We start from the raw sequence: 15,048 nt of genomic DNA, 5'->3' as shown, positions 1-15,048 counted from the left end.
CAACATTCACATATAAAATGGAAGTTTCTTATTTATTAAAAAAAAAAAAAACTCCAAAGAACTCGCATACAAAAGCATTAAAATGGCTAGGGGAGAGGGGAATGACACTTAACCTGCTCATCCAATTACAAAATCTTAATCTTTTTGTGACTTTTCAAACAGCAAGTCACTTAAAACTTGCAATAGTTTTGTCTGTGTAATCAATTTTGTTATTAATATAGTAGGGAGTCTAATGTTTTTAAGGAATTGTTTTCATTCATCAGAATGTTTTCACACAAAAGTCTCATTTCTGCTAACTTCAGTTCTGCCAGTATGGAGAAAAATTATTTTAGTAAATATCCTGTCAAAACATTGCCATGTAACATGTAACTGTTTAAAGTAGTACACTACACAGAAAAAAACAAACAAACATAAAAATGTTGTCAAGACTAAAAGAATTCCAAACTTTGGAGCTTTTATTACCATTTTCAAGAAAATGACACAGTCTGTATTATGCTGCTTTGATTTTTGCCTGACATTAACTGGAGATTCAGGTCAAACAATGGAAGGAAGTGTTGTGAGACCAATTCTCTGCTGGCATAACTGTATTGATTTCGTTAGACTTATGTCAGCAGAAGACATAGGCTTCTGGCTGACAGAAAACCCCCCCCACAACATTTACTTTTATTAAATCATTTTTAGCCTGAATAGTAGAGATGAGTGACAGGCTCCACTACTAAATCTAACAAAGGATACAACTGGGGTTGTGTAATCTTGCCAATTCCATCTCCAGTCAAATTTTTGTTGTCTTTGTGCATCACATACACAAAGTCAGTAGCAAGCAAAGCATTATAAATCTTGAAAAGAGCTTGTACAATTATTTTGTATTGTGATACATAGATTTATGCCACAGTTATACCTTTCCGTTTAGAAGAGACCATGCACAAAGGAAAGCAGTTTAAAACCGAAGCCAGTGATGTACTCTTAACATTTCTCCTCTGTACTTTAACTGATTAAGCAGTCTCGAGAAAGAAGGGAGTAGGAAATGATCCAGTCTCTCTTACCATAATATGATGTCCTAAAGCCTAAACTGGCCCTAGGAATAAGGGAGGGACAAATCTGGGAGAGAAAGAATAGAAAAGATCACTGTATCTTGGGCTACTTAAGGAACAGGTTACTTAAAATAGCTTGTTCTATGTAGTTCTCATATGGGTATTCAGTAAGTGGGAAAGAGCTCTAAGGACACTCCATGGTGTGCTAGCCTTAGGTTAAGCTGCAGTGGCTGAGTCAGCCAGGTCTTATAAAGCTAAATGAGCTGATGGGGCAGCTAAAACTGGTCTTTTCAGAAAGGATAATTGCAAAAATGAAACGTGGACACTCTATCTTAAACAGAAGAATTTCTGCAAACACACACTGTATGTGAAACCACCTAAATGGAAGACAGTTGGATTCAACTGCAATTGCTCCTATATTCTCAGTTCCCATCTAGAGAAACTGCCCTCTGTGGAGGTGATGGGCAATTTTCTTTCAGTGATAGCTGTCACCCAGATCTCTTCCCAAGCACAAACCTGGTGCTGTGCTTCATTACACTTGCTGTGTTTGTGATGAAGATTATTTGTGACTTGAAACGGAAGTGAGAATGAAATGAAATTCTCTCAAGTGATGGTCACTAGAAGTACCAGTCCTAAAACTCTAATGAAATGTCTCATGTCAATTTTATGCTTTTATTTACATTTCTTACTAGTTATCTGCTTACAACAGAATTTACCTGACTACAAAGCTAACAGTCTGAAAAGCCAAGTAAATTTGTAATACTGCCTTCTGTGATTCTGTAATAAAAGGTCTCGACCTTATCACTAAATGTCAGACTACAATTCTACAATTTACTCATAGCCACTGTTCTTTCCAGTTTAAAAACTTCTTGAGAAAGAACCAAGTCCATGCAGACTGTTAAAGTGCCATATGTTATTAAAGCTAGCATGAATGGTTTTCTACATGTGAAGCATACAGTGATTAAAAGGTGCAGTTCTGCAATAGTTTTCAGAAGAACCACATTGCAAAATATTCTGTGGCTTTTAGTCACAGAATAGCAACTGTTCTTCAGCTCTTTGGCATAACTTGGTTCTTCTTCAGGTATGCTCATAAGATGAAACTGGTTGTCCCTTTCAATTTCAGGTCTTCCCTGTCCCTTAAGTGGAAGCACAGAACTTCTCCAGTAACCTTTCAGTGCATGGCTGTGTAAGTTCTGATTTTGAAGTATTTTCTGGCACACTGTCTACACGGTCTCATGTAACTTCACCTGACATTGTCAACATTTTCCTTATATTCTTTTCATAGTAAGTTTAAAAGGATATGAATTTATTTCTGTTTAAAAGCCTACTATTCTGGAATAACATTAAAAAGGTTTACCATTTGCTTGATAAATCAAAGTTATTGCAAAATATTCTGAATGAGCAAATTTGGTGGCTGATTGGTTATCTGTGGAATTGCCCTGCTATAACCTCATCTCCTTCTTTATAGATGGAACAGTTTTAAGCCAGATATACATGGAGTGCTTTCATAACTCAAAGCCACTCTGATTTGAATAATGATGCATAGGAATCAACAATTTAGTAGTATGTAATGCAGAGAACAGTTCTTTGGAAAAGAAATACATGACTATTATTTGCATGAAAAATTACTCTTATCATCTGTACACAGAATTTTTTTTTTCTGACAGAGCCTGAAGTGATAATCTTCATGCTATCATATTTTATACTTGCACTGTGTCTGGTGGGGACTTGGTGGATTGAGAGTCCCTGAGACAGACTCAGATATTTGGGCTCTCTTCTGAGTCTCACCATAGGTCAAAGATGACCAGGAGGCATATTTTAATCTCTGACCCTCAGCTTCCCCTCTTCAGGATCAGAAGAAAAATATATACCTTCTGCAAAGAAATATGCTATGTAAGAGTTGGATGTTTATACTCATTATTATCCAGTGCTATCTCCTAGAGATTTTCACATCATCTGAAGTGAGGCTTGCCTTCTGCTCTGAAAGGGAGGCATCTATCCTGCTTGTACATGTACTGCATTATCAGCTGATCTTATCATTAGTTTGCGGTCCCTAAGAGCCCAGTAAACCCAGTGTAGAGGGAAAGAGAGATTACAGCTGAGTGTCTCCAAGATTCCCCAAAATAAACAAGATAATTATCATGTGGCTATATGAAAAAAAACAAAAAAGTGGTTAAGCTTTACTTTTCCCTTGAAAAATAGGTTATTCATGATAGAAAGGTATTTTAGACATCCAGATATGCTATTAGTTTAAAAGTAAAAGGAATTGCTCCTGTTATGAGTCAATAATCAGATAGGTGGACTTGTAGTTGTCTACAAGTGTTTAGTTGTCTACAAAATGTACAAGTTAAGTCTTTTTAATACTAAGTTTTTTTGTTTTTTTTTCTAGTCCCCAGGACATACAGACATAGAAATAGATTGGATTACGTAAATTTACCTCTTCTTCACAGACAAGTGCCATTCATTATTCACATCTACAAAAAAATGCCTGTATCTTTATCTGCTGAAAAGCCCTTCACACCATGCACCAGCTCTAGCTGTATCCCAGAATTTCCTAGAAGTGGAAAGGAGGGGCGAGAAATGAGCCTGGGTCTTTCAGGAAGTGGAGAGAAGAGAGAGGAAGAGGTTTTCCTTAGGGAGAGAGGCTTCTAGCTTTTAAGACTTAGTCTGCTTGCTATGCCATTCACTTTATCAAATATACAGTTGTTTTCTGTAAGCAAAACAAGATATTTTATTACACTTCGAATGAGGAAATACAGGGTGAAAAAAACTTTGTTACATGACAGCATACCACTTTGCCATACATCATCTTTACTTTTCAGACAAATGAATAAACTAAGTTAAATGATTAACAGTTAAAACTTGCTTTAAACATGTTACAAAGTTTGTATGAACATTTCAAATTGAAGGAAGATATCATTTCCCTCCTGTCCTAAATGAAGCACAAGTCCTCTGGAGAAATCCATAATGAAAAAAAAATTAAAAGATATATCACTACACAAATGCACAAGACTTCATTAGAGTTAAAGAGTCAGAGTTAGCATTTCTTAACCAAGATTTCTTAGCCAAGCAACCAACTTTAAAATTTAAGTAACTTTCTTTTAATATATACATTTAAATAAATAAGAACTTACATGCAAAACAGAAAGAAAATACATAAAAGGAGTTTCAGCAGCCTCCAACTCTTCACTCTGGATCATCTAGGTTAATGTCCCAAATATTTAATGTAACAGAAAGCACCTGATTTACAAGCCTGAACTAGAGTGGCTAGTACCGGAAGACTGGAAAAAAAGCGTAATTCAGAAAGGTGGATTGTGGAGGTCAGTCTTAGGGAAAGAAGGATCTTCTTGCAGCTCACTCTCACTCCCCTCCCCATCTTTAGCACTGCCCTCAGGAACACAGTACTGTGACCAGGTGCCCCAAATATAACTGCTGCTGCTGTATGCTGCTGCCAAGGTGTTAGTGTCTGACTAACATTTTCCAAATCATAAAGCTATTACTCAGCTCACTTCTGCCAGTGTCAGAGTTGGCATTCCTGTTCTCTTTCCCCATAAGAGGCCCTCAGAAGACTTTGACTGCCACTCTTCAAGCCACTGATAGGAAAAATCCTTGGATTATATCACTGCTACTATTCAGGTAGGCAGGCAGAAGAATGAAGCAGGTCTTTGGAGCTTTAGGAATGTAATTGCTGTTTCAAGAAAGGAAACAGGTGCAACTACAATTGAACTCATCTGAAGCTTTATTCTTCTTCATATGAGAATCTGATCATGCAACTACTTCAGTTGCTATATCAGCCCCACTCCATATGCATCTCCTCACAAATCTCCATCTGAAAATAGGGGCTTTCATTAGGAAAGAAAGCTTTAGAATAGTATTTTAAAATAATATTTTTTTAAAAAAAGAAGCATTTTTTTCATTGCATACTGATACGTGGAACAAAGGTGTGGAGGAAAACACCTCACTGGAGTCTGGATATGTCTCTTCTCAGTCTGGGCTTATTATTATGTGCAGATTTTGCAAGTGGTTTGGGCCAAAACAATCCCTTCTTTCTAGGAAAAAAGAAGAGCTGACAAACACTCAAATCCCAGCTCCTTCACCTTTGCCTTATTCTTCATAATCCTTACAGTTCCCAATGGGATTTGACTCTGGCAATACGTCTGTGTGGCACCACAATGTAACATGATCTTCCTCTATCATACACTCTAGTCAAAACAGTGGTTTGATCCAATACCACATATACACTTTGGGGTCTTTCATGGGCCCCACTAGTCTTTTTTAGGCCTAAATTGCCATTATTCCTGGGACAGCACTACTAACATGTTCTTTCCGCCTAAGAAAACCTGTCAAAACATTTTAAATCAGAGAGATGTTGCCGGTTAGGACAAAGCAGCTGGAAACACCTATTCTAAAAGGTCTGCAGCCCAATTACAGAAGGGGTGGATGGTTTGAAGCTCCTTTACAGGACCAGCTATCAACAATAAAACTTTAAACAGGCATAGAAAATCTTACCAGTCCAGTCAGTTCATCTGACAAGGCTGTCGTAAGAACACTTAGTGAAACCCATCCACTGATGAAGTAGGTAAGATCATTAATACACTCTTCTGAAACATTAAGTACACCTGTCTATCATCCATTTCTTTCTCACATTAATGAAAATGAAACAAAAGTGTTCACAAATGGGTTCAGTTTGTGAAAGCAGTTTTGACATAAAGGGCATGCTTTCAAAATAAAAAGAAAGTTCTCAGTTCATTAGCAGCCCATGAATAACAAAAATTCAAACACATTTCAGAACACTTATTTACATCGCCAAAACTTGCGCAAAGGTTTGCTTTTTCACTGCAACAGATAAGCTTGTCACTCTAATCTAAAGAAGGGCAAAAGGTGAAGGAAATGCTGCTCTCATCCCTGCTTTTTGTGTTCGTGATGGCCTGGGGGCCTGCATTCCAGTTTCCATAGACGTTACAAAAAGCTTCTCTTTCCACCTATCCATTGTATTCACTTTCAGTTTTTAAATTAGCACATATTTTCTATAAGTAATATATGCATATGAGTGCTTTAGTTTGAAAGAGCCGAAGTACTAAAGGTGCTCAAATTGACACTTAGGTATATAAAAACAAAGCATTTAATAAGACATTTTGAAATGCCTCCCTCCCAGTAATCTTTGTTACAGAGCCTCTCTCCGGGCTTCCTCCTCATGCCTCCTCACTTGTCACTGTCATGAACCTACACACTGCATTTGGAACTACAGCACTTGCAAGTGTAACCAAGGCTGCTTAAATTTAACTAGCTCAGGTACCAAGAGCATAAAGCTAAGAATAATACAGGATTTAGCTTGTGTTTTGTAAACCTGCCTGGGACCACATACACTTACCAAGGTAACTAGTCCACAGTGAGGTCTATGCTATCACAATTTCACTCCTACCAGAACCTGGGGGACCTGTTTTGAAATTAACACATATGCTATTTTCACACGTACAAATCTCTGATCCAGGAGGAAATGTCACTTGAAGTCAAGTTCAAAAATCCAGACTAAGGCAAACCAAGTCAGAGTGGAATTGTAACTTCCATTTTTATCAGTAGCCTCCTGTCCTATTTTTAATTTAGTCATTTTAAGAGGCTGTGTGTCTCAAATGATCACATGTCCCACAGCTGAATTTTGGCAGATATGGTCTCTGATACAGAAAAGGTTTAGACCTGTTCTGTCTAAATCCAGGGCTTTGAGTTTTACTCCAGATCAAATGGCAATCAATGAAGGCCAAAGACTGGCTTTTCTACATGCCTTTAGCAAGAAATATTGCTCAATGAAAAAGCAGCATTTCAGACCTCACCTCAATATGAATACAAGGATATGGTTGTTAGAGCACTTCCAACTCAAGTAACATAGCTCAGCCTAAAAAAGATTGCATCTTTCACACAAAGAACAGACCTCAGCTCAAAACATTCTCAAAATCCCGTTCTTAATTATCTAACCATCTTCCACCTGTTAGGTAGGAGCATACATCTAATGAACTTACACAGATGCATAACTACATATTACAATGCTGTAATTTGGATTTTTCTTGTATTTCTACATCTACTCCTTGTCAATTCAATTTTTCACTTGTTTTCTCACATAAGTTAGCTTACATTCTGAAACCTTACAGAGTTGAAAATAATCACACTCATATTTTTCTTTTGATATTTTTCTGTTCATATAACTATGATAACACTTCTGGCTGCAGAAACCTACAACAAACACTGCCATTAAATTTCTGACCTAGTCTTAAAATAGGTATGGCACTTACAGCATCTACAGCTTTAGAGAAAGAGATAGAAAAATCTGTCACTGGCATCAACAGAGGCCATGAAATTCCCTTAGCAATGGATTATGGCAGTGGCAAATCATGCAGTGTTACTATTATTCAGGAACTGCAAAAAGTATTTCAGTTTGGAAGGGGAGAAATTATTTATAAAATCTTAATAACTATGGAAAAATAATCAATATAGTTGTGAGAAAAAAGAGCCATTTTCTTATTTTGTACTCTTTTTTTTTGCTGTCACAGGATTGTATTTGCCCTTTGTTCTCATTAACTATGAGAAGCAAAATCATACCGTCTCACACTCCAGTTGACAGTTTCTGCGATCCATTCTCTACGAACACCTAGAGTGTTCACTTTGTGGCACTTTGACTGAAATAGCAGTGACCACTCCAGTTGGCCATGAAAGTCTAGTTTAGTTTCCTTCTTCAATCTTCTTTAATCACAGGCACATAAAAAGGTTAACTAAAGAAAAAAAATTTCACTCAAATATCACTCCATATTTTCCCATATACTGCAAAAGCACATAAAAATAGGTATTGAGTGGCTCTTTAATACATATTACTGCTGCATTCCATTTTTCTCTGCACCTAACACAGATTCCACTACTGCTAAGAAAGCACTGAGGCAATACAAAACTGGCTGAAGTCAAAACTACTATTTGCAAATAAACAGCAACAAGTAAATTGTTTGCCGTGAATGAAACATAAATCCTTTGGGATTTTGATTCAGCATATTGCAATCATCCTTCTCATAGCTCATCTCTTCCTTGAAGACCATCAGCAAATGACAAAATAAAGATATCACCAATGTTGCAAACAGAATTACAGTACTGGGACTCTGCTCTTCTTTCCTCTACACTCCATGAAGAGTGTAGAGCAGGCAGAAGAAAAGGCCACTGAGGAAGACAGCGCACTCAGTGACTCACACTACAGCACTTCATTTCTCTCATCTGCTTTGTTATTAACTCCATGAGAAATCACCTATTGCTTTATCAAACCCAGTGAGATAAAATGCAAAAAAAAAACCCAAAAACATAATTCTCTCCAAAGCATCTGGAAACATTATGAAAGGGAAATACAGCAGACAAGTCTCAAAAGAGAGTAAAAGGATTGAGACATTCAAAACTGCTCTTCTTCTTTATTAGTCATAGCATAATCTCTTTTCTGTTGTTTATATAGGGTGATGAGAAAAAGCAAATCATAAACAGATGGACATTTCTTCTATCCCGCAGGCCTTCCCTCTTCAGAATATGGCTGTCCAGCTACTGGTGCAAAAGGTGGATCTGACTGAGAAAGTGCCTTGAAGATAATGAGCTGCCTATTGAGCAACTAAGTGTTTTGTTTAGCTTGGGATGGGAGAGGGAAATGAAGGTGTGTATGGATCGACTGACAGGGAAACACAGTTATCTGTGGCACTAGTGACACAAACAACCATGGCTGTCCAACTTGGAATACCAACATCACCGGTGATTAGATACCAGTCACTTGGAAAAGACATCATTCTGGCAGGTTGAAAAGTAGTTTGTTTGAAGCAGCATTAGTCTCAGATACCACAGCTCTCTAGAGGAATATTCAATTAGCATCTAGAAGTTCTGCATGTGGTACTACTGTGCAGTTATTGTTATTGTACTCATCCAGAGGGACTACCAATGAAATAGTGCAATAAATATCGAATTAAAAATAGCAAAAAAAAAAAAAAAACAGGAATAGAACTGTAGCAATACATTTTGGCTCTTCACCTAAAGGAAATACGATTTCATCATAGAGTCAAAAGATTTGCTCAAGGTTACAAAGAAAGGAAAGTATGTGGCATATGGGCATTTTGCTTGGTGGCTTAAGAAATATCAGAAGACATGTTTCACTGAATGATCAGTCGCAGTCAACACAGATTGTTCTTTCTACTGAAATATATGTCATTTGCCTAAGAAGAGTGGTGAAAGAAAGAAACAAGATATTTTTGGATGCATAAATGATAGATTCACACAGAGTACTGTGAATGAATGTAACAGCAATATTACACTGCAAATATATATATCAGTGCAAATATATAAAAATATATACCAGTGCAAAGTTTGCTCTCTGAATAGAAAACAAGACAGTGAAATTCCCCATCCTTGGCATACATACAAGAAGAACTGATGTATTAAAACTGAATTACTGAAAACATTTCTCAGATCTGCCATAAAAGACCACAGCACTGAAAGGAAAAGAAGGGCAGTCATGTTGGTCTTTGAGGATCAGTATATACTGATGCCAACCATGTGACAGGGCAGTACATCTGCAACTTTGCCTTTTTTCTTTTTTTTGGTTTAGTCATACATCATAAGGACCAGTCTCCTGCCAGATATAGCATGTCCAATTGCCTTTTCTACTCTCCCCTCCTCCCATATACATACAACTGACTAAAATTAACTGTTAACTAGTTAACTGACTAAAAATGTGGGGGCAAAAAAGGAAGAGGGCTGAGAGTACAGCCTGAAGCTAGGAGTTCCACAGTTCCAGTCTAGATCCTGCTACTCGGCCCTGAAGAAGTTATCTGGGGCTTGCTTTCCTGAAATATTGAGCAACCCTGAACTCCAAAATATTCATCTGGGCTTTCAGTAATGTTAACAAAAAAGCAATCCAAACAAGCAAAACCTTAGGCCTTTAATAGCTGTTTCCCTCCCCATAACTTTGTACTGAAATTTATACTACTTTTTTTTCCAATGGAGTGAATTTAAATTTTTTGACATCTCAGTGGTATCATAGCTTCAGTACTTCAGAAGAAAAGGTGACAACTAGAAAAATTGTTTTTTAAAAACAGTTAATCAGTTAATGTTCACATCTCTGAACTGCTGCATGAAGTGCTACACAAATTCTAAAAATTATTGTTAGAAGTGTCTCAGTTTTGTTTATCCTACCAGAATCCCTTCCCACCAAAGCACTGACAAAACTTTCGGTCACTGCTCATGACATTAACAAGGAAATTAAACAGAGATAAAACTTTATAATAGTTGAATTTGTAGTAGACTATTGAAATCAGAGGAGCTTTCAAAAAATTGCCCCAGCAACAATCACCAAATTTACTGAAATCACACCAAGCAGAAAATTCACTGTTGAGACAACAAAGCACTGAAGTGAGCAGTGGACCTCTAATATTACTTATGTAACTAGACTTACATTGCTCACTAGAGAGCCTACAGATCAGTTTCTCCACAAAACTCCAGAGTCATAGGTGCCAAATACAAATATTTTTCTTATAAACCATTCTTGATCTTTTCATGTTATTATTGGACTTCTTATTCTTAGTTACATTGTTGCTAAAATAAGTTGCTCTTTTTTCCTACAAAATTTGCCAAACCCACTGCTGGAATGCATTTGTATTATCCTCTTACTAGCAGAATTCCTGTAACATTCCCATTGACCTAATTGCAGTTTTTGGCCTGAAAAGATGACACGTTTGTGTGAATCTGGTAAAGCTGTTTAAGCAGGGACACCAGAAATGAAGTACCCTTATGGCTCCTTTCATCGAGCTCCAGACTGAATCCCCTTAGGAATGTGATGGCATTTCTTCTCTCTGCTCTTTTCTAAAATTCTATTCTACAGCTGCTTACAAAAAAATCCAAAATCTGACAAAAACAGCCTAGAAACTTAAGTAAAGACAGCTGGAAGGATGAAAGAGTGATAATGTTTAGATGCAAACCAAGTGACATGTTCCAACAACTGGAAGGGACTAAACTCTGTCCCACAATACAGGATCAATAGACAGATCTCTGAAACCACAATGCAATTAGACTATTTTAAGTCTCCATTTGAATAGCATTATCTCTACTTGGAGAAAAATAGAGTTTTCTTATTTATACACCCTCATAGGAAACCCTCCATGTGATACCTGTTGCAGCAGGCCTTCTTCCTCATGGCAGGAGAAGAAAAAAATTACAAGAAAAATTTGATTGTTCAGAGCTAGTTTACAGCCTTGGTAAATACTGCATGTGTGAGCAGTTGAAATGCAGCAATAGTACATGAAAAAAGCAAGCAAAATTGGGTCACTGAATTGGATTCAAAGCATAGTTTGCAGAGCCTCCAACCAAAAGCATCTCCTAGTTTCGCCCTTTCTGCAGATGAAGCTCACTCTGGGCAGAGTCCCATCTTGTGGCACAGGCAGTGCCTTGACTTGTATTCTTTGACCTGGTGAAATCCTTGGATGTGTCAACAAACCCATTTAGAGTCATGGTTCAGGAACACATGTATAACCATGTCTCTACTATAGCAGTGTGCTGTATTCCCAACATATTTCTAAGTTATAACACATACTCTTGATTTTCTAAAGCTTCAGTTACCATAGGAAGCTATTAGCCATCAGCAATGAAGGCATGGAGATGTCAGGACCCTGTCTGCTTGAGGACACTAGAAAAGTCTCCCAGTTTCTGTGGCTTCCTTACCTGCGCAGGTCTTCCCATCATAGATCTCACACACCCAGTCATGGCACTCACACAGTGGACCATAGTATTTGCCGGACTCAGTCACTTGGCAGATGCAGACTCCACAGTCACATCTGCCTCTGTCACTGCACAGCTTTCCCTCTGGGACACGGCACCTGAGCTCTGACTCAGTCTGGGACAGCCGGCATGAGGAAGGACTACCCAAACTGCTCCTGCGGAGGACAGCAAAGAGAATAAGCTGTGGTCAAAGGCAGGTGCTGCAGCTCACAACCAGTGAGAGCTCGGCTTGATGAAACCACCCCTGCTGCCAAGGCTTTAGCCACTCCACAGAAAATTGCTTTCGACGCCACAGGTTTATTTATGGTTGTAAAGGTACTACTTGTCTCAAATCACCCAATTTTCTTCCCTTTCATCAGAAATCTCACTGACACCTGTGGGAATGCAAATGTTGTATTTTAATTACTTTGCAAATCTACATTAGGCTCATCCTCTTTTTCATTATGCATATCTGGGTATATATGCATATACATGTATAGTTCGATTATGAAACGTTTTGATATGAATTATTCTGATAGGTTTAGAAAAGAGACACATATATCCAGACTTCTAGGTAGTGTAACTGGAATGTATGATACCAAAGAGCAAAGCAATAGCTGATTCTAACACAATACATTTGCCAAAGTAATCCTTTTGCATTCTTCTCACTGACAAATATATAGGTTTTATGCTTTCATCAGAACAGGAAAGAGAAATAATCATTGATTTTCATGTAATGGTATAGTCTGTGGCTGGAGTTTGGCTAAATTCAGCAGTATGCAGGTGCTAATATGAATATCTGCAGCTCTGCCATGCAATTGTGCCACACACTGGAGCACATAGATCAGGATATGCAGGACACACAGGGAAAATCACATGTTGTCTTATCAGGAACTGGGATGTAGGTTAACAGAATAAAGGATTGGTCAAGGCTAGGTGCCAAAAATAGGTGTTCACAACGCTAGGGAATACTGAGGATCCAGATTACTAATACCTGCACTTCTCAGACATAAGGTTTTGTGGACTTTGGAGCAAAAGAGCTGCTGGCTCTAAGAGCAGACAGGTGTTGGCAATGGTGGAGGGAAAGTGCAATGGGAAAGTGTGTCTCACTGTGCTGTTGCACCAAAATGCAGGAACACACAAGATTTTGTGGTTAGGCTCCTGCTCTACTTAGGCAGCAGAATTTCAAGGTTTGGGCATAAAGAGTTAACAGTATCCTCACTTTTCACCTTTCCCCCTTCACTGCATTAAAGATCTGCACCTGGGACACGAAATACATCTCTGCAAAAACTCTGCAGTTTGCATGAGACCTGTTCAGGCTCTAAGCAACACAAAACACCTTGTCTCAGTGTGACTTTTGAGCAGGCAGAACAGCTCGCAAACCACTCCACCACTCCCTCCTCAGCCCCCCATCTACATTTGTAGCAACTTGCCAAGCGATTGCAACCCACCCGGGTAGCTTTGGAGCCGCACTTACCGCAGGGCCAGGGGGGCAGCTGGCGGCACAGCTGGCAGCAGGCAGGGCAGCAAGGTGGCCAGCAGCAGCACCAGTCCCGGCAGCCCCTGGGTGTTCATGGTCCGAGCTGTGCTGAGCTGCACCACACCTGGAGCGCTCTCGCAGCAGACCCACGGACGGACGAACGGACAGACAGACCTGCTGGGTGTGCAGAGAGCTCTGAGCCAGCTGAGCCCGGCTCTGGGGCTGTTCCCCCTGTGCTGCAGTGGCTCTGATTAGCTGCCTGGGAGCTGGATTTGGGCAGCGCTCTGGGAGGGAGGCCGGTGCCAAACCCCGAAGTTTACAGTCTAGGCAGGGAAGTAATTAGAAACAGTTGCACAGCCAGATGGTTTATTTTGATGTTTTAAAAGTGGCCTGTTCACAGATGTGAGCGAACTGTCTCATTCTCCAAGTACAGGCACCGTAAATATTTGAGGTATGTGTATGCCCGTGTCCTTTGACAGATGGCTGTTTGGGATAATCTGCGTAATGTGGCTGGGGAAAAGTGCATTGGTGAGGGGAGAGGACTGGTGCTCCCCAGCTGCCTCTGGCTGAGCTGCAGCATCCCGGGACATGCCTGCCTGGCTGCTGGGGGACCTCCCTCCTGCCTGTGCAGGTACCTCCCTCCCCTCCTTCCCCACGGGTTACCTGCTGGAAGCATTGCACTGTGTGACCCTGGAGGCTGCCAGCCTGTGCCACTTTGAGTGACTGCAAATTAAAAAATATTATGAGTTAGCTGTTTCCTAATGCCTCATTAAAACACTTCATCATACGAGTGGGAGATTTTGCAAGTGCCTTAAGATTAGGCTAAAATGAGGGATACTCTCTCTAAATGAGTGAAATTTGGCAGGAATGGTCATGTCCATTTCTTTATGCTATGCAAAAGTTGCAACCCTTTTTAACCCCACTGGTTCCCCCCGGGAAACTGCTGATTGCCCAATACGTCTCTGGGATGGAAAGCTCTTAAAGAAACTAAACTTCCATCTCAAAAGATGGTATGGTATAGGTGTCCTAGTCTACACACACATCTGCATTTTTGAAGCAGGCAGCTGACAGAGGAGACTTACACTGGTTCCAGAGCCCATACTGTAGATTACAGCCCTTAGCAGCTTTTTCAGAATGAATAACTTTTTGGTTTTATTTTCATATTAGATATTTGGTATGCCACAGATTATATTGTTGTAGAAAACATTTTAAGATTCAGTTAAAAGTTCTATGACTCAGATGCTGCCTTTCCCAAAAGTATAATTAGCTGTCTTACATTTAACATTGTGAACTCAAACATACAATTTGAGTTCAGTTAGCAATCCTCTTGGAACTTCCTGCAAACAATGCATCAAATTTTTGACTTTGCTCTTCTGGTCTTATAGATGCCAAAGGAACCCTTGAAACCTAGTTTTCAGTCAAGTACCTATTTTATTAAGATATAAACTTTCAGTGAAACACAAAAGAGGAGATGATTGTAAAAAACTCTTCTAGCATATTGGTAAATAAACATTTAATATAATTTAATATATATATATTTTATACATACTCCTTGAAGATAAACAGGTTAAAAACAAACATGACTCCAAATGACTATTAAAACATAAGACTTCTGTCTTATTTTAATAGATTATCTTGAAGCTGTGAAGAACTTCACTTGTAGTATACTAGCCTCTATATGACTCATAATTTTGTCCTAAAACATGAGTAAGGGGAATGAGGAGGAAAAAAATCTCACAGCTCTGTATGTAGCTGTTGCATATTATATACTAATTTTTAACA

General features: G+C 38.9%; 1 protein-coding gene across 1 annotated transcript in view; it reads right to left on the bottom strand.

The window, feature by feature from the left end:
• Positions 1–13,361, bottom strand: part of ITGBL1 (integrin subunit beta like 1) — a 152,029-nt gene extending 138,668 nt beyond the window's left edge. The window contains exons 1-2 of the mRNA XM_013954027.1: positions 13,264–13,361; positions 11,751–11,962 (exon numbers count right to left, since the gene is read on the bottom strand). Coding sequence (XP_013809481.1) covers positions 11,751–11,962; positions 13,264–13,361 — 310 coding nt within the window. The remainder of the gene's footprint in view (positions 1–11,750; positions 11,963–13,263) is intronic.
• Positions 13,362–15,048: the final 1,687 nt, after the last annotated feature.

The sequence above is a fragment of the Apteryx mantelli genome, chromosome 1, assembly GCF_036417845.1.
Source record: "Apteryx mantelli isolate bAptMan1 chromosome 1, bAptMan1.hap1, whole genome shotgun sequence".
Taxonomy (NCBI): Eukaryota; Metazoa; Chordata; class Aves; order Apterygiformes; family Apterygidae; genus Apteryx; species Apteryx mantelli.
This window is presented reverse-complemented; position numbering and strand designations above follow the sequence as displayed.